The sequence below is a fragment of the Neovison vison genome, chromosome 12, assembly GCF_020171115.1.
Source record: "Neovison vison isolate M4711 chromosome 12, ASM_NN_V1, whole genome shotgun sequence".
In the NCBI taxonomy this organism is placed as follows: Eukaryota; Metazoa; Chordata; class Mammalia; order Carnivora; family Mustelidae; genus Neogale; species Neogale vison.
In genome coordinates this window covers 5,697,461-5,724,067 of record NC_058102.1, presented here as the reverse complement: position 1 = coordinate 5,724,067, position 26,607 = coordinate 5,697,461, and the positions used below count along the sequence as shown (strand labels likewise).

The window sequence follows — 26,607 nt, the reverse complement described above, 5'->3', positions numbered from 1 at the left end:
TACCGACTCCCTTCCCTGGTCCTTGCTCGTGGAAGCTTTCCCTGATGAGAGAGCGATAATGTTCCTCTGCTTGGAAGCTTCCCGTGGCTTCCACCGCACCAGAGAAGCACCGTGGCCCTGCGGTAAGGCCCTGAGGTGGCTGTGCACGTGGGTGTGGGTATGCCTGCCTGCTGGCTGCCTTCCTTCCCTGGTACACGTGAACCCCAGCAGAGCAAGGACTCCGTCCATTCTCCTGTAGGCAGCCACCGTGGCTATCTCTTGACCCATCCGCTCAACAGTCCCCGGCCTCCCGGCCTCCTGGGCCTGGACACGGGCTGGGTGCCCTGCCTGAGCTCCTGCCGTGGGCCCAGCCTCATCTGCTTCCTGGCAGCCTGTGCTCACCCTGGGGACCCTCAGCCTCTGCCCTCAGCTTGCACGCTTGCAAGCCTCTGCTGGGAAGCCCTCTCTAGCCACAGAGACTGGTCCCTGCGCCCCTTCTGCTCCCCTGCTGCAGCGGAGCTGGCCCACGCTCTCCATGTCCTGCCCGTCCTCAGCACCATGGCGAGGATTTTGCGGCCAGCGTTAGCCCAGCAAGAGCCTTGTCCAGGCACGGCACCGGATGAGCGCTCTCCCAAGGACAGCATCATGATGAGCATGGGACTGCTTCTGTCTGGCAAGCTTTTGTCTCGCTGTCCCCTCCCAGTGTGTCTGTTGCCCCGGGCCCCCCGTGGGAGGAAGGGCAGAGAAGGCTTGCCGAGTGGGCATCCCAGTGGCCACGGGCAGGGACGCACCGCATTTCCCGTCCTGTAACACATGGCCTGTGCCGCACGCCCCCTGGCCCTCCAGGGCCTTGGCCGGCCACTGGGCCATCGCGTACTCTGTGCCTGCGACCTGGATGGAGAAGTGCTGCCGGCCGATGGACTTCCGCAGAGTCTTGATGGCGGCCTGCAGGCTCTGCTCGGCTCGCTTCCGCATGCAGTCCGCCTCGCAGGTGTCTGCAGGGGCAGGAGGGACGGTGACTCGCAACCGCGGAGCGGCCTCTTCCTTGACCCTCCCCCACCCTGCCGCCAGGCCTCTGCTCCCAGCACGGTTCACACAGCAGCTGGGGGCCGAGGCACCACTGTGGCATCCATCCGACAGAGGAGGAGACTGAGGGCCCAGGAGGTGCCACCTGCTCAAGGGGACACCGCAGATCAGAGGAGTAACTGGGGCTCTGCCATGGCAATACGTCACCTCCCCGGGACATAGCTCATGGGACATAGCTCCTCCCTGCCCCCCAACACCCTCGAGGCTTTCACTGCTCCCAGGATAATGCCCAGCTTTCTGGCCTTGACTCCAAGGCCCCTTGTAGTGGAGCCCTTGCCCGCCTTGCTAGGCCTCACCCCCAGCACTGTGACACCCACTGCGAACTCCACTTTCTAGCCACTCCGTCTGGCTCACCACCTCCTGGGCACATCTCGTTTCCTCTGACCTCCGTGCCTTTCCCTATTCCATTCCCTCTGTCTGAATGCCATTCCCTGCCACCTCCTCCACTTGGTGAACTTTGAGTCCTGATTCACACGGTGCCTCTTCTGGGAAGACTTCCTGGGCCCCTCTCTTGGGGAGACCGCTCAGTTGCCTGTCCTGTTTGCTCTCATGCCCAGAGGGTGTCCCTTAGCACTGGGTAGTTTGTGTGTGGGTCTGCCTCCCTGCGGCTGGGAGAGCTGCCAGCAGGAGGGCCCTTGTCTGGTTCCCTCTTTCTGCAGTGCCCAGGGCTCAGCACACACATCACGGGTCCACGTACAGATCTCAACTCCTCTTTCAAAACTCAACTCTCATTTACAGCCAAACGGAAAGCACCGATATGAAACACAAGCCAGCATTACAAGCCCCCTTCTGGAACCTGGGAAAGAGAGGCCCTTGTCTCAGTTGTTCCAGAAACTCTATAGGCATGAACCTTTCCAGGCCCCAGTGAGGGCGTGACGGGGTGGAGAGAGGACTTGTGGCTGTCCCCACGGGCCCCCGAGCCCTGTCCCTCTCGTTGCCCTGGGATTCCTATTCCATCCTGGGTGACCCAGCGCCTCCCTCCCCTGCCTGGCTGGCCTCTGCCTCCAGTAGCCGCAGCTCAGGTGGTCCCCAGCTTCACACCGGGCAGACCCTGCCGGCCCTCCCGGCCCCTGCCCTCCCCGAGGCCGTCCAGAGCCTCACGCACCTGACGCCTCTTCCATCTTCATATCCACCTCGAACTCCGCTGTGATGTGGGTCACCTCCTTGGATGGGGACTTTTTGCCACGGCGCCTCTTCTTAGAGGAGTCACATTTGAGGGTCACAAAGGTCAGGTGGCAGTTTTCTGGACAAAGAAGGGACCACTATGGCAAAGGTGGCACAGGGCAGGAAGCAGGGTCCTCTGGAGCCCTGTGCACAGATCACCGGCAGCGAGGCTTCTGCGTTGTCTAATAGTCTGCGGTGCAGGAGGGGAAACCAAGGCCAGAGGCCTGGCTGGCTTGAGGTCTCGCGAGGGGCTGGTGGCTGAGCCAGGCCTTGCACCAGCCATTTGAGCCCCTCACACGGCTGCCCATGGAGGCACTCGGGCATACTTGCTCAGCGACGCTGTGCAGCTCGGCTCCGTGGGGCTGGGCCCAGGTTGGGTTTGCCTGCGGGCTGCGCTCTGTTAGCTTTGGGGAGGAATCAATCCTAAGGTGTTCAGGAATCTTCATGGAAACAGCTGGGACGCTCTTCTCCTGGGCTCTTCTCACCAAGCTTTCCCCTGGAAAGCCTGGAACGCCCTTCTTGGCCTCCCTCATTCAAGAATGTGCTGCCACGTGAGGCCTGGGAGGCCTTCTGGACAGTTAGGCTGCACACCAACACCTGCCCCGGGGAGCTCATCTAACCCCGGGTGAGAGAGGGACCGTGGGCCCCAGGAATGCTGGGGGACCCAGATTTTCCACTCAAACGCTGCCCTGGGACACCACCACCGTCTATAGTGTTCCAGACCTGGCTCCTGGGGCTTAGGGACCATGACTGTGGGGACGAAGCGAGGTCCTCATCCTTGGAACCCAGCCCCGCTGGACCCTGGGCTCCCAGCTCTCAGGCGCGGGGACCCCTCCACCCTTGGTGTGGCCTGGCACCAAGGCAGCCCACTCACCCAGCAGCAACTGCCTCAGGGCCTCCTTTGCTGGCTCCCTGCTGTGGGGTCGGAGGTGGCACTTGGCGTCTCGGATCTTGAAGCGGGCCTTCTGCCTGATGGGGGCAGGTGCACCTGGGGAAAGCCCAAATCCCCCCAGGTGTCCGTGGGCAGGGAGGGGGTAGGGCCGGGGGCCACGTTGGAAATGCCTGAGCAGGAGGGGGCGGCTAGTGGGACCAAGTCACTGGGGGCTGGAGGAAACCCGCTGCCTCTTTACTCTCCCTGCCCGGCCTGAAAAAGGTGTGAGCAGGGATGCTGAAGCCACGCTCAAGCGGGGGCCACCCGGCCGGCGGTCTTCTGAGGAGGAGGAAAGGCGGGCCTCCAAACACCTCCCCCACTGCCCTGAACAGTTCAGTGGTTCCTGCTATTAGGAAAGGGGACAGAACAGAAGAGAGAGGGAAGCAAGGAAGGGAAGGGGCTTTGAATTAGGACAGACGCCCCGAACTGCTGATTCTTTCCAAGAGCAAATCCCAGCTGCCTAGATAAAGAACCCGACGATGGCAGATCTCAGCATCACATCCCATTACACGCCCACAGATGCCCCCGTGACATCGAATTCAACTTCCAGAATAGGCAAAGCTGCCAAAGACGTGCGCATAGGCAGGGGAGCTGGCGCTGTGTGGACCAGGACCCGGCTGGTGGGGCCTGAAGGGCACAGGTCTTCTGGGCCCTCAGGGTCACGGTGGAGGCGACTCCCTTCACTGGAATGGAGCCGGAGACCCGAGGAGTCCTAGCATGTCAGAGTCACCACTGACCGGGAGTGTGGCCCAGGGGTCCCGGGCCTGCTCTCAGCTCACCAGCACCACGGCTGGGCCATGCCGGGCCGGCCCCAGGCCAGGAAGCTCTTCCCTAGGCAGCGTCCCTCCCCACCATCCCGCTCGGGGGTGGGCTGCAAGGTCCGGGGTGCAGTGGGCGCCAGCGGCGCAGACAAGCGGAGCTACCTGAGCAGCTGCGCCCCACGCCGGAGCCGGTGTCATTGCGCTTTGGCGGCGTCTTGCCTTGGAGACCCGGGATGCCGCAGCTCAGGCTGTAGCTGTTCTCCGAGTCTGCAGAGAGGCCGGGGGAGAGATGGAGGCCTCAGATCCTGGAAGCCTCAGAGGGGTCACTGTGGGAGGGAATGAGGCCCCCGCACTGTGGAGAGGACCGCTGGGGTCCACAGGGAACTGGACAGTGGGCCAAGGTCTCTCAGTGATCAGGGCTGGGGGGCCTCGTTCCTAGGTTGGGCTCCTTCCTGGAGAATGGCAGGGAGCAGGGGGTGGACCCCAGGGAAGGAAGGCCCCCCCCGCACCCCACTCCCTCATCCCTTCCCGGGGTTGGCCTCAGGTTACCTGGCACGAAGAGTGAGTGGGCTGGGCAGGAAAGGGAGCAGCTCTCCACACCGCCCACCTTGCTGCAGGACAGCTGGGGCCAGGGGGAGGCTTTGGCACGAGAAAGGCATTTGCCTGTGTCTGAGGAGGGGAAAGACACAAGAGAGGGCTGGAGGGGGCCAGGGTGGAAGCTTCTAGAAGCCCTGCCCCTGAGTGTGAACCACGGGGGACTCCTGCCACATCCCCACCTTGTGACCAGATCCTGGGAGGGAAGGGGCTAGGAGATGGCGGGGTCCACATGTACTTGGATGTGTGGGGATGCTGGGCCCAGAAAGCTGGCTTGTTCCCTCCTCTCTCTGACCAGTCCAGGCTGTCTGTGAGCAAGCTCGTGCCACAGGCCAAGACCAGAGGGCAGGGCTGGATTCTCCAGAGCAGGGCCATGCCCCTCTGGGTAAGGGAGCAGGTGGAAATGACATGGGGTTCTTGGCAGTGACCAAGCTCTGAGTATGTGAGGGTCACTGGGAGCCCCTCCTTGGGGCAGCCACTGGACACATCCCTTAGGTGTCCGGACAGGTCCCAAACTAAGCTCTTCAGAGTTTCATAGGTGTTATTTATTTAGTTAGTTACTTATAAAAATATTTTATTATTTGGCAGGCCGAGGGAGATGCAGGCTCCCCGCTGAGCCTGACTCGGGGCTCGATCCCAGGACCCTGGGATCATGACCTGAGCCGAAGGCAGACGCTTAACCGACTGAGCCCCCCAGGCCCCCTTCTCAGGTGTTTTTGACTCTTTTGAGGACTGACAGGTCTATGGCCGCGGTGAACTCAGAACTGATTTCACCCCCCGTCTGGCTGGTCAGGGACAACTGACTGCAAAGGGCATGCCGCCGGAAGCATCCCCCGGAGCCTGTCGTCAATGGTCACGTCGCTTTCGGGAGCAGGCTGAAGCAGGGGACTCAGCCAGAAAAACAAAGCAAAGTGGGAAATTGTCAATGTGGGTGATTTTCAACATGTGGCTTGACATCTTCAAGGAATCTAAGAAAGTTAACAATCTAGAAATGAAAACAAACTCGCAGCCCTCCAGATAAAACAGCTGGCCCCCAGGTAGGTACAAGGCCGAGAGTCCTCTGTTCCCAAAGAATCAGGAAGTTTCAAGTAAAACCACCTGCAGATAATGCAAGACACAAGGGCCACGGGAAGAACCAATGTTCCCACTGGTTGAGAAGCAGGAGAAACATCTCTAAGCTTCCAAGGGAGACCTAAGCCCCCAGGACCTTCCCTGAACTTTCTCCAGATTCCTAAAGGGAATTGGCAGTGAGAGCTGGCAGCTCTGCTTTCTGGCGCCAGTGGGGGCCACTCATGGGGGGAGCCAAACCAGCCCAACCCTGAGCATCCTGGGAGCTCTTGCTGGGGGCTCTCACTGGGACCCCCCAAGGACACAAAGCGCTGATAGCTCTGGCCCCAGACCATTTCTCAGAGTTGGGTTTGCCTTGAAAAGCATCAAGGGATGAGGAACATCTCCTCCTAGAGAAAGAGCCCACTGGCTCTGTTCACTATAGAAATGGTGAGTTTCCCAGGCTGGGTGGCCCTCAGCTGTGATCTAATTTCTCTGCTTGCATGGCATCGAGGGGACACAGGGGACTCGGGGGTGGGGCAGGGGGACCCACACAAATGTGCTCTCTACCCTGATCGCTGTGCTGAGTACTGATGTCCTTTGTCTCTGACCCCGGGGTTCCGGGATGTCCCGAGCATCTGGGAAACAGCAGCAGGCCAGCTGATGAGCTGCATGTAGGCGACGTTTCTGACCCCACCGTATGTATTCACTGATCCCATCACCGCCCAAAACCAAAGCCCAGAGAAAAGTTTAAAGTCAGTCACCTAACAAGCAAGAGGGAAGGCAAACTAACAGACAATAAGAAAAAAAAAATCATTTGCCTTAAAGTAAAAATGCCTGGTTGTGGGAGAACATGAATGGAGATAGAAGAAGCAGCTCTGAACGCAGACAGGGAGTGGCAGAAGGCTGGGGACCATGACCTTGATTGGCTCTGGTTTACTAAAACAACTGAGGCAGGGGACACTCTTGACAAGCCTTGGTTCTTCCCCAAGTTCCAACATGTAACCGCTCCTTGGGAGCTATTACGGGAAGACAGCCCTCCCTTCCGTGGATCAAAGCCCCTACCCATGTCGTGTGGCAGGGTTTCCTCTGCAAGTGGACCCACCAGCTAAAATACGACTCCAAATAAATACACCTGAAATAGACCTGTGAGGTTATTTCTAGAAGTCCCAGAAAATTCTCCTACACGTGATTCAATTTCTAGTGGGTAGGAGTCTTCATATGCATATCACGTATGATTCAAAACAGGATCCCTGGGGCAAAGTTTCCACAGCATCGGCAGAACAAATGGAACAGGGCTCCAGAAGAGTCCAGACTGTCATAAATTTTTTTTTTTTTTTGGTATGAATACGCCAAAGTTAGGTCATGCTCTCAGGATACAAGCTCAACAACACGGCGAACATCCATGATCAAGGCTCGTCCCCCCTTGCCTCAGGGCAAGGCCTTGGCTAGAGTAGCTGGAGCATCTTCAGATCTTGTCCTAGAATCATCTTTAATCCGAGGGTACCATGTGCAGAATGATCCCCACTGTGAACTGAGAGCACCCAGCATTTCTTCTGCTTGTCATTGAACTAATTATGGTATCTGGTTTCTTTATCCTTCTCATATTACCGCCGGGCAACTCCTACCCTTCCTGATGGAGAAACTCATCTCTCTGTGTCTGTACTTCAGACGTGCTCATATCCAAAACAGATCTTTTGGACATTCCACACCAAGCCCTGACTCAATTGTTGATTGATGGCACATATCTTAAAAATGAAGAGACTTAAAAATTCATGTGGAAACTCAAGGAAGTCCAAGAATAGCCAGATCAACCCTGAACACAAAAAACTATGCTGGAAGGCTCTCACTTCGTGACTTAAATACTCACTGTAAAGCTACATTAATCAAGACAGAGGGATATGGGCATCAGGACAAGTGGATCAAAGGAAAAGAGAGCCCAGAAATAAACTCACATATTTATGGCCGATGGATTTCAAGAGGATGGCAGGATAATTCAACGGGGAAAAAGAATGGTGTTTTCAACAAATGGCACGGGCAAAACAATGAAGGTGGACCCCTGTCTCACACCATATACAAATTAATTTGCAACGGATCAAAAGTATAAGAGCTAAAGTGTAAGTCTCCCTAAGTATCAGACCTAAAACTCTTATAAAGTTCTCAGAAGAAAACAGCTATAAATCTTTGCGACCCTGGATTAGGCAGTGGTTTCTTTCTTTCTTTTTTCTTTTTTAAAGAATTTATTTATTTATTTGACAGAGAGAGATCACAAGTAGGCAGAGAGGCAGGCAGAGAGAGGGGAAGGAAGCAGGCTCCCCGCCGAGCAGAGAGCCCGATGTGGGGCTCCATCCCAGGACCCTGAGACCATGACCTGAGCTGAAGGCAGAGGCTTCACCCACTGGGCAATTCAGGTGCTCCTAGGCAGTTATTTCTTAAAAATGACACCCAAACCACAAGCAGCCAAACAAAAAAAATTGGTAAATTGGACTTTATGAGGATTAAAAACCTTTAGGCTTCAAAAGACACCATCAAGAAAATGAAAAGGACAGCTCATAGAATGGGGAAAATCCCCTGAAAATTATATATCCAGTAAAAAAACTTGTGTCTAGAGTATATGAAGAACTTTAAGAACTAAATAATAAAAATAGATAACACAATTAAAAAAACAGGCAAAAGATCTGCATAGATGTTTCCTGAAAGAAGATCTACAAATACTCAACAAGCACAGGGGAAGGTACTCAACACCACTGGCCGTCAGGGAAATACAAACCCAAACCACCGTGAGAACCCATTTCATAACCCCCACGATGGCCGTAATCCAAAAGTCAGAAAACAGCAAGGGTGGGCTTGGACGTGGAGAAATCCCACATGGCTGGCGGGACATCAAAGGGCACAGGCTCTTTGGAAAAGCGCACGGTTCCTCAAAAGTGAAACCCAGCATAAGTGCACGACCCAGCAACTGCACCTGGCGCACACCCGAGCAAACGGCACCTAATGGGACTGTTCACAGCATCATTCTTCATGACGTGCCCCAAGCCGGAAACGCACGTGTCTATCAACCGATGAGCAGACAACCAAGACGTGGTGTAAGCAGACAGCAGGCTATCATTTGGCTGTCAAGAGGAATGAAGCAGTGACATGCACTCTGACATGGGGGACCCTTGAAAATACAACACTAAATGGAATAATAAGGCCCCATGTTGTATGCGTCCACTTACGCCAAGTGTCCAGAACAGGGAAATCTATGGAGACGAAGTAGATGACGGTTGCCTAAGGCTGGGGGTAGAGGGAAAACGAGGAGTCACTGCTCTGGGCTTGGGGTTTCTTCCTGGAGTAACGAAAATGCTCTAAAACTCATTGTGGTCGCACAGTTCTGGGATTATATGAAACACCACTGAACTGCACATGAGGGGGTAGGTGTAGGGCATGTGAATTACAGCTCAGTGAAGCCACTACTAAAAACAAAAAACAAAAGGAGGCAAGACAACACTCGGTTGGATTTACAAGAGCTGTCCAGGCTGGAATCAAGCCCCCCTGACTGGTTGAACCTCTGACCATCTCTAGGGCACGCTCCGTTGCTCAAGATCAAGGGTAGCTCTGTGTACCGACCACTGTAGCGTTCAACTTAGTGGTGGTCTGGAAATGGAGGTTTACTGCCCATAACGGCAGCTCAGAGGCCACAGCACGAGGGATGGAAGTCAGAGGCCCTGTTTCCTGGATCATCACGCTGTGTGGGCTGCTCTGACCGTGATCCCTAGGCAAAGACTTCTGATAGCACAGAGACACGGATCCGTGGAAGAGGCGTGAGGATTCCGCTGCAGACACACTGCGTTTGCCTTCCTACTCTGAGAAGGCGCCAAGGGGAGCAGTCGCGGTACAAGCCCCCTGAGGATGGGATCCCAGTAAGCCAGGACAGCCCACCTGGACCCACCAGACCACCTCACGTGGGTGTGCGTGAATGTTTCCTTTAGACAACTCAACCCGGGGGTGGGGGACAAGCCGTCTGGTGTCAGACGATGGGGTGAGACTCTCCCAGGCCAGCAGAGGAGATGAGCGGTTCAAGGCTCGCTTGTAGTCAGGAGAACCCTGGGTACCATGTAAAGACCAGAACAAGCCCTAAGGGACCCTTTGGGTATCTCCAGATGGATTTTTTTAAAAAAGATTTTATTTATTTATTTGACAGACAGAGATCACAAGTACACAGAGAGGCAGGCAGAGAGAGAGAGAGGGAAGCAGACTTCCCGCTGAGCAGAGAGCCCGATGCGGGCTCGATCCCAGGACCCTGAGATCATGACCTGAGCTGAAGGCAGAGGCTTCACCCACTGAGCCACCTAGGTGTCCCTCCAGATGGATTTTATGGGTGATAAATTGTGCACTCATAAAAGGACATTTACTTTCTGAATAAATCGAAGCAGTCACTTGGAAAAAATGCTGCGCGTATAGGAGCTAAACTACTATGAGGTCTTGTGTCCCTTACTGGGATGGCTCAACTTACTTAGTCACATGCAGCACCTTTTACTAGGAAGGCTACTCATAGATCACTCAGAGTGATCTATGTCTTTCTACCTATATCCCTTGGGAACACAGAAGTGGATTTTTCAGGACTTACTAGGAAGTCACGACTTAGAGACCGTTGACTGCTGTCCTCGGCAGAGCCCCGGAAGAGGACCGTGCACCTAACCAACCATTTCCCAAGATGCTCAGGACGGGCAGAAGATGATACACTGGGACGGCTCTCACCCAAGGCCACGGAATAATTCTCCCTGACGTCTGCAACTACTGACTCCCACGCGTTCCCTGGCAGAACCCTGCTCTTGGTTCTTGGGCTCACGCTCTCCCACCGCACGTGTTTAAGGTCACGCACCGCTGATCGGCTCCATTATGCTTCCCTCTCCAATAACTGGCCTGGATCTGGGCCTTGCTAGTGAGACTCACCATCTGAATTCTTTAAATCAGTCCTCCCATGTACTGCTAGGGAAACTGATATTGAACAGCGGTATAAAGTACGTCACACACACCTTATTAACGACGACGTGGCTGTGGACAAACACAGGAGTGAAGGAGAATGCCCACGGGCTGGGGGAGGCAGATTCAGCTATCTTGCAGCGTGGCGGGCTGGTTCTCACAACGACACCACAGACAAAATCCCTACAGCTCCACTGGGGTAGATCCCATGTGTTATAGGGATCTGGCTCGTCAAAGTCGCCTGGGACCACAGCTGACAGTTCTGGGGGGCTACTAGTCTGTTCTAGGTGCATGGCTTCCCCAATCCCTCAGTGATCGAGGCCTTCTTGCAAACGATCTGAGGACAGAATTCCCTTCCAAGGGACACGTATAAGCAGATTGTGGAGGCTGTTGGTCCCACCCCCAGGAACGGGGCAGCTCCAGCGAACATCAGGAAGGTGCCCCTTGCTGTGTGTGCTATAAGACAGCCGATGGTGTGGGGTGGGGGACATCCTGGACCAGGAGGACTTCCTAGGGCAAGCGCTCAGGGGAACAGTGAGACCTTGGATTTTCTTCTGACCAATCAGGGGGTTGTCACTGCCAGCCCTTCCCTTTGGACCTGGATTCACAGCAGAGGTGAGGGGAGACAATCCACATCAAGGTTACAAGGGAAAGCAAACTACAAGCTGATGGCAGACTCAGGGAGTTGGTGGAACCAGTTTTCTTGGTCAGCCCTGGAACTCTTGGGTCCTGGGTCTGGAGGGCCTTCCAGAACCTTCTAAGAATGCTCTAAGTCATGCCTGTCTGTCTCAGTCTTCCCACATCTAGTACCCAGAATGTTAACTGCTCTATGTAGTCACCAAGGTCCTAGCAGATGACTTGGGAGAAACGGGATAAAATCACACTGACTGATAGTGACCAACAATCAGACTCTTGGTGCAGGGTCGGTGGCCGTGTGAGGACCCAGACAAGACCCAGTGGCCGCTCCTGAAGCTCTGACTGAGGGAGGGATGACGGATAAGGTGCTGAGGATAAAAGGGCCCCTTCCCCATATGCCCAGAGAAAGCCTGCTGATCCGACAGCTTTGGTAACAAGTCTACACGAGACCCAGCACAACCTCATTGGTTAGCAGACACGCCTCTGAAAGTCAATCCATCCATGACTTTCCAGGCTCGGAAAGTCAGCTAATAGATGGCAGATTCACTCCGTGCAGGCTCCTAAGACGGGTCAACCCATTCAGCCCTAGTACCCAGCATGAGCCATGCTCCTGGGACGGGCCCCACACGGACAGGCTCCTTCCTGCAACTCAGGACGAGACCAGCGGTGGGCTTTGCTGACCAGGACTGCCTGAACAGCCCAGCAGTCCTTACTGAAGTAAGCAATACTTTCAGCATAAATTTTATATCAGATGCTAAGTGATGGGATCCATTCTTCGATACTTCCACTCACTCATTCAACAAGTATTTACTGGGGGCCTACACTTGCCAGGCTCTGTCCTAGGTGCTGCGGATACAGCAGTGAACGGGACTGGCAAAAGTCTCTGCTCCACTCTAGAGAGCAGGCATATGCTGTGTCTAGCGGCGGGAAGTACAATGGGAGAAAAGAAAATGAGGAGGCAGGGCATGGTGGGCGGGTGCAGGGAAGGCCTCCCAGAGCAGACAGCGACAGGGGTGAGGGGCCCTCCAGGCCAAGAGGGGAGCACTGGCGTGGTCATGTTCGTTGGGGGTGGGCAGCAGCCTCAAGGTCACCGAGGCGGGCGGGGGGGGTGGGTGAGGGAGAGGGAGAAGGCCAGCAGGCCAGGGTCCAGCAGCCTTCGGGCCATTCTAAGAACTCTGGCACCGCTTCCACATGAAGAGGAGTCATGGAAGGCTCTGAGCAGAGAGAGACACATTCTGAGTCAGATTCAGCTCTTGGGGGTACCTGGGTGGCTCAGTCGGTTACATGTCTGACTCCTGACCTCAGCTCAGGTCTGGATCTCAGGGGCGTGAGTTCGAGCCCTGTGTTGGGCTCCATGCTGGGCATGGAGAAAAAAAAGTTTAAAAAACACAATCGAAGGCTGGCTCCGGCTGCCCCGGGGATGTTAGGGCCTGGCGGGGCAAGGATCTAGGTGCCCTTTCAGGGCCGTGGTCCCAGCATCCACAGCAGGCCCGGCGCGCGGTGGGTGACCACGTGTTCGTAGAACCAGGGAATGCGGGGGGGCTGACCGGAACTTAGCCTGGAGCCGCCCCAAGTTCTCCGGAGCCCACAGCAGAGGACGCAGGAACCCTGGGCTCACTGGGCGCCCCCCTCCTCTTCCCCTTCTGGATCTTGTGGGGCCGGTGGCCTGGGCAGGGGGTGGGGCTGTGGAGACCCAGGGGTTCTGCTCTAGACCTTGATGCCACAGCAGTCCGAGCAGCCACCTCCTTTCCTCCCCCAGGTTCCAGGGCAGGACCAGGGGCAGATGGGGGAGCCAAGGCCTCTGTGCCCTCTGAGCTTCCAGCTCCTCCGAAGCCCACAGCTCTGAGGACCCTCAGATCCTCACCTCTGTGTCCCCCTCCCCCTGCAGGTCCATTTCCGTGTCTCTGGAGGACACCCAGAGTGCTCTCCCACCGAGGTCCCCTCTTCTTCCGCAAGCCCTCCTTCCCGTTAGCCCCCTCTCAGCAGCAGAGATTCCCTGCCAAGATCGCCTCTCCCTGCGATGCCCACCCCACGCTCACCCCTCCCTGAGAGGTCACTGCCCTTCCCATCCAGGCACTTGGCGGGAGCGGGGAGGCCAGCACCCAGGCCCGTCTTAAGGGGTCCCCGCGACGGCCCACCCCAGGGCACTCACCCACACAGTCCTTCCGGTTCCAGTGGAGCCGCCTCCCCGGGGGGCAGACGCATTCGTAGCTGCCCTTGGTGTTGACGCAGCCCTGGTCGCAGCTCCCGTTGTTCATGCTGCACTCGTCCACATCTGGAAGCGCAGGCGGGAGGAAGGGCATCAGGGCGGGAGGCTGGCTGGCAGGGCAGGGTCACCCAGGACAAGAGGGCCGAGACGCCCCTGACCCTGCGGGCAGCCGGCCACGCATGAGATGCAGACAGGCGGCCGCACGCGTCACACGCAGGAGCGCGCACCCCTGAGGCTGATGCACACAGACGGCAGCCCCTCCCCATCCCCCAGCGGTTTGCAGAACTCCTGCAGCTGCACCCGACCTGGGAGGACGGCAAAAGGCAGCACAGAATTCAAGTGGCAAGCAGGTCTCGTGAGGCAGGAGTCGGGAGTTCTCCCTTGCTGGGGCTTTGGACAGGCCGTTTCCCTCTGTGCAACGCGCCCCGGGGTGAGAGAAGCCACCTCCGACCCTTCCCTCGCTGGCCACCAGGGAGCCAGAGCACCCGCTGGAGACGGGGAGGCGGACTGGCCCAGGCTCATGCTGGGATGCCGGGCTCTCAGCATCTGGGCGGCCTGCAGTGGGAGCGGCAGGCCCAGTGGAGCCAGTGCCCAGGTTTTGGGGTCCTTCCAGAAGAATCTGGAACCCACCCCAGGAGCCCCTTCCCCCGAACACCAGCTGTGCTCGATCGTTTCACGTCTCACCCTAACTGACCTCCAAGGCTGCCCAGCAGAGGGAGCGTGGTCACAGGAAATGACACCCTCGGACCTCGGGGCCATTCTTGGCTCCCCCACTTTTCACCTGCCAGGCCCACACACCTCCGAGTCCCATCATCTGCAGCTAAACACTTCTAGAAACTTCCCCTTCTCTGCACACTTCCCACCCTGCCCGAGCTCAGGGGCTCTGATTCCCATGCCTGAGTGGTCTCTCTGCTAGTGCTCTGGGTTCCACTCTCCTAAACACGCGGCAGTTAAAGTGATCTCATGACCTGAACATGCCCACGTCACACCTCTACTTAAGCCCTCCTTCGCATTAAGAAGAAAACCCAAGTCACCTGCAGGACTCACACAGCCCTGCTTCCTCTGTCTGCACTGCGCACCACATTCTCCTTCCCTCCCGGGACTCTCCCTGCTGCTTCTGGGTCCCTCTGTGCTACCTCAGTGCCTTTGCATATGCTGATCTTTCTGGCATCCTTTCCCTCATCTTGATCCAGAAGATCCTCCTTTAGGAACTCCAACCCCCTCCTTGCCCGCCCCCCCCCCGTCTCCGTTTGCAGCCTTTCTCTTTCGTCACCTTCTCCCACTGGGACAAATCTTCTGTGGGACTCTGTGTAGTGGCCATTCCCCGTTCTGGACCGAGGTTCCCTTGCGGCTGCCGTTTCCAGGGGTCTATGCCCACAACCTGGCCTGATGCCTGCCACCTAGCAGATATTTGCTCCTCCCCACCCCCATCTTCCCACCTTTGCTCTCATCTGAGCCCTTCTGCCCACCAGAACCTGGCCTTGCTTTAAAGTCCCTTCCAGGCCCTCTGGAGTCAAAGTCGGGGTCAGGGTGTGGGGTGCAGCAGAGGTGGCCATGCGGCCAGGCGCGTGCCTCAGGGGGGAGGTGGCCCTGGCGGGCGGGCTGCAGACCTCCGCAGTGGGTCGTCCCGTAGAGCGTGTAGCCGCGGTGACACAGGCACTGGAAGCTGCCCGGGGAGTTGATGCAGAGGTGGTCGCAGGTCCGCTCGAAGGAGCACTCGTCGATGTCTGCGTGGCCACAAGGAGACAAAGTGCAGGGAGGAGTTTCAGGGTGCGGTGGGTGGGCATGGCCCGTCCCTCACGCAGTCTCTCAACACACAGCTGCACACAGACAGTCCCTGAGCCCTGAGGCTTGGGGCACAAGCCAAGTGAATGTCGGCCTTCCGGTCAGGGCCCGATTTTCCAGTCTGTCTCCAAGAACCTTACATTTCTGGGTTAGAAGCCATTTCCCATCTCTTCGGGAGGAGGGCAGGCTGGAAATACCCTGGATACAAGGTCTGATGAATTTCTGTCATTTTAATATGTCACATTCTATGGTGATCAGGATGAGTATTTAATCTACATCTGCAGGAAATTGAGAGGGGCTTGCTTGAGGAGACCAGTGAACTGGGACACGAAACCAGGCCTTTGGGAGGCTGACCACAGTGTGTTTTCTGGCCATTCCAAGAGGTCTCTTGAGAAAACAAGGAAAACAGCTCAAAGAGAAAAGGTAAGGGGGGGGTGATATGCTACCCATAAGGGATAACAAAAAAGCCTTGATGGTATATGAAATTTGATTCTGAGCTTCCTGGCAGCTAGGGTAAAAAAGGAAAAAGGGTCACAGAGTGCTGTTACTGGAAAGGAGGAAATGAACAGCATGCTCATAGAAGACAAGTCTGTCCCGGCCGTAAATTCTGAGGAAAATGGCTCTCATGGGACAGCTGATGGGGGCTCCCAAGGGCAAAACAGCCACTGACCCACCTTACCATGGGCACCGTTGTTGGAGGTCATTCTTTGAATATACTAGCTCATGGGACTATACACGTTGATGATATATGTGTGTTGGTAATAATTCTAGCACAAGGAAGGAATCACACTGGGGTGCTCAAAGGAGGATGTGATTTCTCCCAGCGGGGACATCTGGGAGGATCTCCTGGTACTGGTGGCACTGGACTAGACCTTGACGGATAAGACTAGCTTGGAAGTAAGGAATGGAAGTAGAGGAAGGGCACTCTGAGCACAGGCCGGCAGGGGGGAGCACGGGGCCTCCAGGGAGTGGAGAAGACTGGCTGGAGCCCAGAAGCAAAAACGTCATGATCCCCTCCTCAGCGGTGGCCCTCCGGTCCCACGGGGCAGCTGGGGGTATAAAGTCAAGGGCCCTCCCCTAGCCCTCCACAGAACTTGGCAAGGCAGATGGAGAAGCTAAGTCAAAGTGCAGAGGAGTCTGGAGACATGATGTGCTCCCAACGGCCCCATGTGCTAAGGGGTGGACAGAGCCAGGAGACCCACAAGGGAGGAAGAGGCCAAGTCAGGGAGGAGGCTTGGGTCACAGGAAGAGTCCAGGACAGGCTGGCCCCAGAACCCCCTCACCGGTCTTCTGCTCGTTGTCCTTGGGAGAGCACATCCCTTGTCCCTGAGGGCCAGTCCTGAGTGACACAGATATGCCGACTCGGCCACGTGCGGTCTGCCACCCCTCTGGGAAAATGCCTATTCACCAGTGTCCCCTCCCCCAGGAAGCCTTCCCTGACCTCTCTTCCCACTGCCCATCCTCTGGGCTCTCACTGCATCCTGGGTGACTCCTGGCTTCTTTTTTTTTTTTTTTAAAGATTTTATTTATTTATTTGACAGAGAGAGATTACAAGTAGGCAGAGAGGCAGGCAGAGAGAGAGAGGAGGAAGCAGGCTCCCTGCTGAGCAGAGAGCCGGATGTGGGACTCGATCCCAGGACCCTGAGATCATGACCTGAGCCGAAGGCAGCGGCTTAACCCACTGAGCCACCCAGGCGCCCCACTCCTGGCTTCTGCCCAGACCTCACACCATGCCTCTAAGGTGCCCAGGAACCCTAAGGACTGCGGGAGAGCGCCTGCAATGTGCCACGCCGTCCACCAGGTGGCGGCAGCCCACCTCCGGAGCCTCTGGGGGTGGGGGTGGGGGGCGCCACCAGGAAGGACAGGGTGCTGGAGCTGGCGAGCTCTGCCAACGGCTCACTGTGGCACTGCCCCCTGCCGCCCTCCCTGCACATGAGCGCGCGCGCGCACACACACCCACACACACACACCCACACCCACACCCACGCTGATGCGCCTCCCGGCCTTAGTTTCGCATCCATAAAAGGGGCGGGTGACTTGAGGAGAAAGTGTAAAGACCAGTGGGGGCTGGCACACCCCGGCCCTTGCCCCCCACCCCCACAGGCCCGGGAAGGGCGGGCAAGGCCGCCGGGGGCGCACGGGGTGGGGCTCACCTTGGCACGTCCGCTCGTCGGTCAGCAGCTTGTAGCCCTTCCGGCAGCCGCACTCGAAGCTGCCCACGGTGTTGCGGCAGAAGTGGTCGCAGCCCCCGTTGTTGGCCAGGCACTCGTTGATGTCTGCGGGGCGCCCAGCGGGCAGGGCGAGGCGAGTGGGCTGGGCTGCCAGGTGGCGGGGCCCCTGCCTCCGCGACTCCCTGCGCCCGCTGGCGCCCCGGCCTCGTCCGGTCGCCGCATCCCCATCGGAGTGGCCCAGGGGCCTGACTCCCAGCAGCGGGGGGCACGGTGGGAGGCTGAGTTACGATGGCCTGCTGCGGGTACATCACACACGTCCCCCGAATCACTCGTGAGTTCCCTCCCACCCCGCCTCGGCCTGCTTCTCCGGGCGTTGCTCTCTGGGCTCCAGGCCAGCCTGGCAGACTGTGTCTTCAGAGACCTGTCCCTGAGGTGCTTCTGACTCCACCGTTCCTCCTGGGCCCCCACCCCAAGGCTCCCCATGCTGACACGACCCAGCACGTAGTAGCAGAGCTTTCGGAACGGGGTTCTCACCCTGATTTAGAGGCGTGGGAAGGAAGCAAAGGAAACCAGAAACCACTCCTCCGAGGTGGTCATTGGCCGTGTCTTAGCGGAGCTGCTGACTTGGACCCCTACCCCCCTGTGCCTGTCCTGAGTGTGAGGACCTGGGCGCTCTGTCCTGCGCAACTGGCACGAGCAAGGCCCACCTGCCCCCTTTGTGCGGAGCCCCACGGAGGGGACTCTGTCCCACCCCGGCGACTCCAGATCGCAGATGGCGCCTCACTTCTTTTTCCGCAAACCAAACAAGCTAGACCCAACACCTGCAGGACGGTCCTAAAGCGGTGTTCCCATAGAATGCTCCCGAAACAAACCCCAGCTGTGTGGTCCTGAGCAAGGCTGAGGCTCCCCGTGGGCAGTCCTCAGAGCCTCTGGGAGGGGATGTGGCCTAGCCCAGGGTGGCTTTCCTGGGGAGCCACTGCGGGACCCGGCGCTGCGGGGTGCCGGGTACCCAGTGGGCATGCTGCTGCATCTCCTTGCCCTTGGCTGTCCTCCTCCGACCCCAGGCACTTCTACCCCAAAGACCCACTCTGTTTGCATGTTCTGGTGGCTTTGGCACCAGAAAGGTGGCAAAGGAAGGGAACCCCAGATAGTCCCCAATAAGGGAGGCCTGTGGGTTATCAGATCTGCCCCTGAATCCTGGCTATGCTGCTGCCTGGGTGACTTCACCCCACTGAATACAGTAGGGGTGAATATAGTATGTGCTGAATATAGTATGTGCTCACCAAGGTGATCACGAAAAACAATAATTTCTCAAGTCCGGGAATTCTGCACAGGTGTGTGTTCCAGGAACAAAAATGCCTAAGGGTGAGCCCAGACCCTGCAGCAGGCAGTCAGACCTTGTGGTGCTCACTGTACCTACTGGGCACTAGCTTATGCTGGTGCCCAGGCCAAGCACTTTCTGTCGAAGTCTTGTATGATCTTCAAAACACCTGGGGGACCAGATCCCCCATTCTAGAGGGGATCACAGCTACACGTAGCAACCAAATTGGGGCCCGGCTCCAGCTGTCTCCAAAGACAGGCTCTCTCCAGAGCACCATACCAGCCCCACAGCCTCCAGAGAGTGGACATTAAGTTCAGTTGAGGGCCTGTCCTGGGTGGAGGCTTGGGCATCTCTGTCATCCTCTCTCCTTGGGAATTATAGGAAGACGGGGAAATTTCTAGCTAAAAGCCTCTGGCAGGAGAACGGAGACCTGTCTCAGCTCTGTTCCAGCCAGCTGTGTGATCCTGGGCAGGGAAAGGCACCTCTCTGAGCCTCACGTTCCCCATCTGTGAACTGGGCTGGGAACAGGTGCCTCTCACAGACTAAATGTGCAGAGGGGGTCTGCCTCCTCAGGAATGCCTCAGGCCTTCTGGAACCCCCAGTCCTGTCCTCATCCCCATCTGGGCCCGTCAGCCGAGGGGCTGTCATGACAGCCAGACAGGCCAGGGGAAGCATGTTTGCTTGAGGCCAGGCTGGTGTGGCGGCAGTCTGGGGGTAGGAGTGGGAGAAGCACCCTGCAGCTCTAGCCGGGGTACAGTCACACAGCCCCTGGACCTTCATTCTGAGGGGAGCCTGGGGTATGGCCTCTGCCCCTCTCTCCCCTTCCTGCCCTTCTAAGGCTCCTCTCTTTCCTCACTGTTCTCACACTGGTCCTGATCCCATAAGGCAGCCAGCAGACCCCTACCTGTTTACAAGTCTCCCGTGGCCCCCGGGCATCCCAGGATGAAGGGCCAGCCCCTCTCTGTAGGCCCTTCCCTGGGCATCCGGGCCTGGGTGTCCTGCCTTCCCCTTTCTGTGCGCTTGGCTCCTGCCTCCGCAGCCCAGACTCCGGCGGCCTTACCCAGTGCGGCCCCCACGTGGCCTGTCCCTGGAAACAGCTGCCTCCCTGGGAAGCCTTCCCTGACATCCCCTCCAGAGTTGGCTGACCCCTCGTCATGGACACAGATGGGGGAGCTGGCTCCTTTCTGGGGCCCCCGGACCCAGGGTGCGGCCTGCACCGTGTGACTGCCCGCAGGGGATAAAGAATGAAGGAGTCGGAGTGGCTGAAAGTAGGGTCGGGGGCGGGAAGGCGGGGTGGGAGCTACAGGAACACACAGAAGGACGACGGTTCCTGCTCCCTTCTGCCCATCCCGCTGTGGGGGCACAGCATGGCACCCCAGGGGGCATGTGGAGAGCTTCCGGGTGGGTGCGGGCTGGGGTTGCGCAAGAGCAGCCTTGTAGGGAGGGCATGCTGCTGGGCAGAGGGCAGGTGAGGGAGAAGAGGGAACAGATGGTGGGTGGGAGTTCTCCCAACTCTTCTGGAAGGTGTTGGGAGGAGGGGCCAGTGTCTCTGAAGAAATCCAGGTTCCAGCTCTGGGAGTCAAGGCCCCAGACCTCCCTCCTCTCAGAAGGGCCGATCAGCAAGTGCCCCCTTCCCAATGTCAAGCAGGTGCAGCAACTAACAGGAAGCCTTGAGGCCGGAGCCCTGCACTGTCCACACTCTTGAAACAGAGCTTGGGACACATCCTCCTGATCACGCCATGGCTCCTGTGTTTCCGGCAGAATTACCCCCACTTTCCCATGTGTGTCTCCACCTGCCGCGTGACCCCTGTGGGCCCTGGGCCTTCAACTCCGGATTTTCCGGGGCCTTTGTTACCTTCACCCTCCAGCCATTGGTCTTGCTTCACAGTGGCTTGTGGCTTCCAGAATACGCTGAACCTTTGAAATCACTCCTTTGATGTCCCTTCTGGGCCCTTGCCAGGACCAGGGCTGTACGCCCACTGCGGAGCCGAAGCCTCGGGGCCGGGAATTCCCAGCTGGGCTGGTCCTGCCAAGTGCCCGCGCTCTGACCTGCGTCTCTCCGGTTGGCCCCAGGGAGCTCGGCTGTGCGCTCGAGGCTCTGAGACGCCAAGCCCGGAGGTCAGCCTTCATTTTCCAGTGTCCTCTGATTTGAGACATGATGCAGTTTTTGACTAGTCCCATAATCCTTAAATTCTACCTCCAAAGACAATATCCAGATACCCGGATATCAAGGACAGCATCTCATCTCCACTACTGTGGCCAGCACCTGGGTCAAGCCATGTCATCTCCAGCCTGGGTGGAGACAGCGGCCGCCTTCCTGCTCTTCCGGACCCTGCCCAGAGAACCCCGTCCAAGCTGTGGTCAGGGACTGGCTCAAAATGGAAACCCGAGCCGGTGCTTTCCCTGCCCGGGAGTGTCTGGGGGGCTTGCCAAGGTTTGGAAGAATGAAGGGCCCAGCCCCCCAGCACACAGCCCCTGCACCATCTGGCCTGGCCTTCCCCACGTCTCACATACCTGGGCACCCTGGACCCCTTTGGGTCCTTGCACCCCGGGCCACGGTGCCGCTGGGAAGGCCGTCAGGATGAATGCCGCTCCCCACGGCCTCCCAGCCCCAGAGCAGGGCGGGCTCTGGTCCTTGCCTGCTGCCAGGCTCTACGTCTCCATCCAGCACCAAGCAGTCAGTGACACATGTATAGCTCATGATTTTAAAAACTGAGAAACTGTCTTCTGCATCTGATAGAGGATCTCCAGGGACAGGGAAGCTCTGGTTCATTCCCCTGAACACGGGGGAGGGGGAGCCCAGAAACCCCATCTGGTGGGGCAGTGAATGAGATCTGCCTGCAGGGCAGAGTGGGGAGGGGGTCCAGCTGAGGGCAAAGGGCTGAGCAGGGGCGGCCCTCGTTAAAGAGCTGGAGTGGTTCAGGAGAAGCTGCGGGAAGCAGCATGGGGGGCTCATCAGGGTCGGCCTCCGGCTGTGGGGAGCTCCCCTCGGCACCACCCGTCCCCCAGACATGAGGTGGAGGTGGGGCGGGGACAGGTGCCCCCCCAGCCTCCCAAACCCCGGGCGGGGGCAGCCCAGCCCCCCCACAGGTGTTCTGCTGGGGCATGGCTGTGGCACGGACAGCTGGGCTTCTGGTGCCAGCTCCCGGCCTCAGGTCAGGGACTGAGCTGTGCCGCCCCTGCAGTTCCGTGCCCGAGAGGGAGGCAGCGTGGTCCGACTTTACCCTCTTCTGCCCCAGCGCTGAGGGCACGGGGCCAGGCCTGCTATGTCGCTGCCGGCTGTGGGGACGGCTGGGCCCGCGGGGAGCCCTGGCCCATCCCCCTGGCATCGAGTCCACGTGTTGCGGCTCGGCTCCAAGCGGGCCGGGCAGGGGCCACAGAAGGGCTTTATTTTCAAATAAACAGGTGTGAGGACTGTTATTTCTGTCAATAACCCCTAGTTTCTTCCCAGCAGAGCAGCTAGGAAGGGGAAGTCACATGCTATCTATTTTTAGAGGCTTGAAAATAGCCCCCCTCAGACTATTAAAAACCTATGGAAGCCGCCACTGTTCGCATCTTCACCCACTGGACTCAGGGAGTCCAGTTTGCCCTTCCGCTCACGCCCCTCCAGCCTGGCTGGATCCCCGGCAAGGTGGGAGGCAGGGGCCCACGGCTGCGGGGGTGGGGGGCTCGCAGGGCCAGCCTGGCGAAGGGGCTGCCCCTCCCTCCCTTGCAGGGGCGCTGGCGGTCCCCTCTACTCCATGCCCAATGGCTGTGGCTGCTCAGGGCTCCTCTGCCGGGGCTGCGGGGTGGCCCTTCAGTCTCCAGAGTCCTGACAGCTCTCGCTTCTCTGCTCCCCTTGCTTCTTGTTTCCTGAAGGAGCCCTAATACCCCAAGTGCCCTCGGAGGCACTCAGGAACTCTGTGGGGCTGAGCCAGCGAACCCGCAGGAACAGAGGAAGGTCTACCTGCTCTCTTCCAGAGGCTGGGAGACTGGCCCGTTCGCACGGGCGTCCCCTCATCCTCCGAGAGCCTCATTTCTAACTCCGAATGGAGTCCTTCTGCCTCCCCAGTTCCCAGTTGACAGCCCCACCGTGTCACTCCTCCAGCGACATGGACACACAGCATCCGCATTTTTCTATCGGTGGCGAGAAGACAATCCCATCCCTGTACGAGGAGACCCGTCCTTCCCAAACTTCCCTGGGTCGTGCTGTTGCCCCAGCTCTGCCGGATGCTACCATGAGGTTGAGGGTGAAGAGATGGCCGACGCCCACCTCTGCCCCATGCCCCACCCAGGGCCACAATGAATCCCTGTGGGCCCAGGAGTTCCTGCAGTGAAGACACCGCTAGCCTAGCACAGCGGGCAGCCCTTCCCTTGGACAGCAGGACCCTAACTTGAAACCTGGGTAGTGCCCTGGCGTGGACCCTCCCTCTCGTCGGCCTCTCCAGCAGAAGTACGGCCGACCCCGGACTCCCCCCTGCCATCACAGGCAGCCATGGTCACACGTGCAGCGTGAGCATGGAGCCCCCACCCCGGCCTGAGTGGCTCTGAGCTGACCTTTGCACGTTTTCCCGTCGGGCTGCAGCGTGAATCCCACGGGGCAGCTGCACCGCACGCCAGTGGCCGTGTCCCTGCAGGTCCGGTCACAGCCTCCATTGTTTACCGCACACGTCTCTGGGGGGGAGGGGGAGAGACAGAGATGCTCAGTCTCCTCCGACAGAAGCCACCTCCTTTCCCCATCTGTTGGGGGGACCAACTGAGACAAGAGACCCGAATTGGAGTTCTGGCTGATCCCCTCTAGCTGTGGGCTTCCCCAAGCCCCAGGCTCCTCGTGTGTAAAATGGGAGAATGGCACCACTCCTGTGGGGCTGCCGGTGAGGACCCACTGTGATGATGATGGTGATGGGTAAAGGTCTGCACGCTCCGGAGGGCTCTGCTGCAGTAAACGTCACTGCCCACAGGTCCGCGCTCCTGAGATCAGCGTGGCTGGTATCTAACTGCCTAGGGCCAGCTTCTTAAACCCTTGTCCTGCCTGGACTTGGATTCCAAACCCAGACTCGCAGTTCCCGGGGCTCCCAAAATGGTCTCAGCACGGACTGGCTGGTGGTCCTGGCTGTGGGGTTTCCGGGGCGGGGTTCCCCGAGCCCGCACACCATCCATCACCTTGATGAGACACTCAGCTCAGCATCTGTTCTCACTGAGCCGTAAGCTAAAGGCGTCTGGTTTTTGTCCACTTGAAGCTTGTCTAGTGTTTTTTTCCCCCTTGCAAATTCAAAGGGCCTGGAATGGCTGGGGCAGAGCCTAGGTCACCGAACCCGTCGTGTGGTGAGAATGATCCTCCCCAGGCCTGGAGAAGGGGCTGGCAGAGCTGGGTCACCAGGGCGCAGGTGGCCCGCACACGGAGGAGCCCATTTCTGGGCCTCCGGGCCTTTCAACCTGGGTTTCTTCCTGAGCAGCTGTGTGCTTTGATCTTGTGGGAACCGTGCCTGAATGGGCTTCTCTCTTCTCTTCGTTGTTGGGAGCTGAGGAGTCAAAGGCCCCATTTTTTAAAATCCAAAACTCTTCGCCTGCCTACCTTGGCTTCCTCTGGGCACCTGGCCCCGTGTACCTTTCCCCTGAAGGTTCCCCCTAATTGGTTTATTGTCTGTTCTTCTTCGCTGTCTGTATTCCCAGAGGCATGATCACTGAAAACGTACGCCAGTAGCCAGGAGTCCCTGCTGCTCATTTTACCAAATTCCTGATACCTTTCCTTTGAACTTCAATTTGTGTGCCTGTGCGTGTGTGTGGGGGGGGTTGGGTGGCAGGGCAGGGAGGTGGGGGACATCTGGCTTTCCCTTCTGTGTGTACATCTGCATCTCTGTGATCCTGCCGGGTGGGGGTGGGGCATAGCAGGTGTCGTCCTGAGTGTTCTGGACACAGGGGCTAGGGGTGGCAGAGGGCCCCCGACCCTTCTTCCTAAGGCTGAAGTCTTCACCATGATAGGATGAGTTGTAACTACTTGTGAAAGGTGAGTCTCCCTGCCTCTGACTCCTCCTGGCCTGTCTCTCTGTGCGTCTCCACAAATCTTAGACCCCAGCTGGGTGTGCGCAGTTCTGTGAGTTTTCCTGTCCATGTGTGTGCTGGCCCAGCGGCGTGGAGGCCTCTCACGAGCTGGTGTTCCCAGGCCCAGCTCAAAGACCACCTCTGCAAGGAGCTTCCCAGGCCCCAGGTGCAGAAAGAAGGCCACGGCCCTTCCCTGTACTAGGGTGGCCTTTGTTAGCGGAAGCCGGGCTCTGCCTGGAGTCTGGCCTGCTCAGGCCCTCTCGTCTCCCCACCGGCCTATTTACTGGGACAGCGCAGGTGGGCAGGGCAGAGTGTGAGCTTTGCCCTGTCCTCACGGACTGACCCAGTTAGGCTACCCCCCGGCCTGGACCGCGGCACCCGCACCTGGCAGGTGAGGACAGCAAGCGTTCCCTCCAGGGCCGGAGGTGAGATCAAACGGGTTCCCGCTCGAAGTGCTTGGTCTGGGTCGTGGCATGTAGTAGCTGCTCCACAAACGGCAGCTGCCCCTCCTGGGCTTCTAACCAGAGAGGAAATCCCGCCTCCCAGCCCCACATCAAAGAGCCACTGCAGGCTCCAGGTGCCTTTTCAGCCTTTCATGTGGGAGAGCCCCTCTGAGGGCCTGCCTGCTCTCCAGGGGCAGGGAAGTAAGGCTCAGGCCCTGGAGAACTGGGACTGGAACATAGCTATGACCTTACTCGGGGACAGTGACAGTGACTGGGCCTCTCTGTGGGGAGGTGGGGTGCGGCTGTGTCCCTGAGAAATGGACCTGGTCAAATGGGCTCCTGTTGGCCCTTCACATCTCTGGGGTCCTGGGGGGACTCGGAACTTGGCCTTCCAGAACTGATAGGACTCCACACACACAGGGCAGGTGGAGGCCAGGAGGGGGCTGGGGTCCGCGTGGAGACTCATCCACTCTCTAGCTTCTCCCCTGCACGGTCCACACGTTTAATCTCCCGTGTTGCCCTAGACAACGTCTGGGGTCTAAACTTCACGTTCTGAGCGAGGGGCTCGGGGGCCCTCGGGGAAGGCCCTGTGGGCTGTTGTGGGCGCTGACACCATCACTCCACAGCACTTGGTTATGGCGGGTCCCCTGCTCCAGTCCCAGCGCAGCCCTCCAAGCCTGAAGTCCCCCAGACTCTCAGCAGCTCTGAGGCAGCTCCCACCCCTTCCACTTCCCAGGCAAGTAATCAGTCCAGGGTTGTGCGTTAAGTGGCAGAGCTGGTGGGACCTGCTGGGTCCGACTCCAACCCGCCGGACAGCCCGAAATCTCCAGTCCCAGCTCCAGGGCCCTACAGCGCCAGCAGGTGCCATACTCTCCACATTCCACCCTGACGGCTCCTGTTCCAGTGCTCCCGGCCTCCAAGCATACCGCTCTCTGGGGCCTCCAGGCCTGGTCTTGGTACTTCTTTAGCATCTGATGCCAGTCCCTGACCTTAATAGCCGCCGTTCTGGGCCCGGCGACCAGAGTCTGCCTTTGTGACATTCATAGCCTTGCCAATGGTCCCTGTCTTCCCGGCCACTGCCTCACTCTGGGTAGCCGATGCCTCCAGGCTCGTGCAGTAACGCTAAGAGCCAATACTTACTGAGGCCAGGGCCTGGCTGGGTGGGGGAAGGGGCAGTGCACCGAGAACCAGCCTCCAGCCTGTTCTCTATGCTGCCCACGCCACTGCCAGGCCCCTAGCATCCCCTCAACAGCACAGGGTTGGTGGCTGTGTCCTTCTGAGGACAGCAGATGTCCACGGCACGATGTGAGATGCACAGAAAGAAGAAGGACAAAGTCTACCCAGTCCTTTGGGCTCAAGTCAGGTTCGGGGATTAAAGTCTACAGTTACAGGATGGGCCGGCCTGGGCGGCACTGAACTTTGTGCCTGGGAGTTTCCAAGCGGAGCCTGCTGGATGCTGCTGAGGGAGCTCCTTGCCTTGGGTGCCATTAGCCT

At 58.3% G+C, this 26,607-nt stretch overlaps 1 protein-coding gene across 3 annotated transcripts in view; it reads right to left on the bottom strand.

Annotated features, from left to right (window-relative positions):
* SCUBE1 (signal peptide, CUB domain and EGF like domain containing 1) overlaps positions 1–26,607 on the bottom strand; it is a 134,533-nt gene that overhangs the window by 11,757 nt on the left and 96,169 nt on the right. For all 3 annotated transcript variants that reach the window (XM_044228546.1, XM_044228547.1, XM_044228548.1), the window contains 9 exons: positions 23,186–23,302; positions 17,311–17,433; positions 14,983–15,099; positions 13,316–13,438; positions 4,471–4,590; positions 4,084–4,188; positions 3,104–3,217; positions 2,171–2,308; positions 771–974 (listed from right to left, as the gene is read on the bottom strand). In XM_044228546.1, coding sequence (XP_044084481.1) covers positions 771–974; positions 2,171–2,308; positions 3,104–3,217; positions 4,084–4,188; positions 4,471–4,590; positions 13,316–13,438; positions 14,983–15,099; positions 17,311–17,433; positions 23,186–23,302 — 1,161 coding nt within the window. The remainder of the gene's footprint in view (positions 1–770; positions 975–2,170; positions 2,309–3,103; positions 3,218–4,083; positions 4,189–4,470; positions 4,591–13,315; positions 13,439–14,982; positions 15,100–17,310; positions 17,434–23,185; positions 23,303–26,607) is intronic.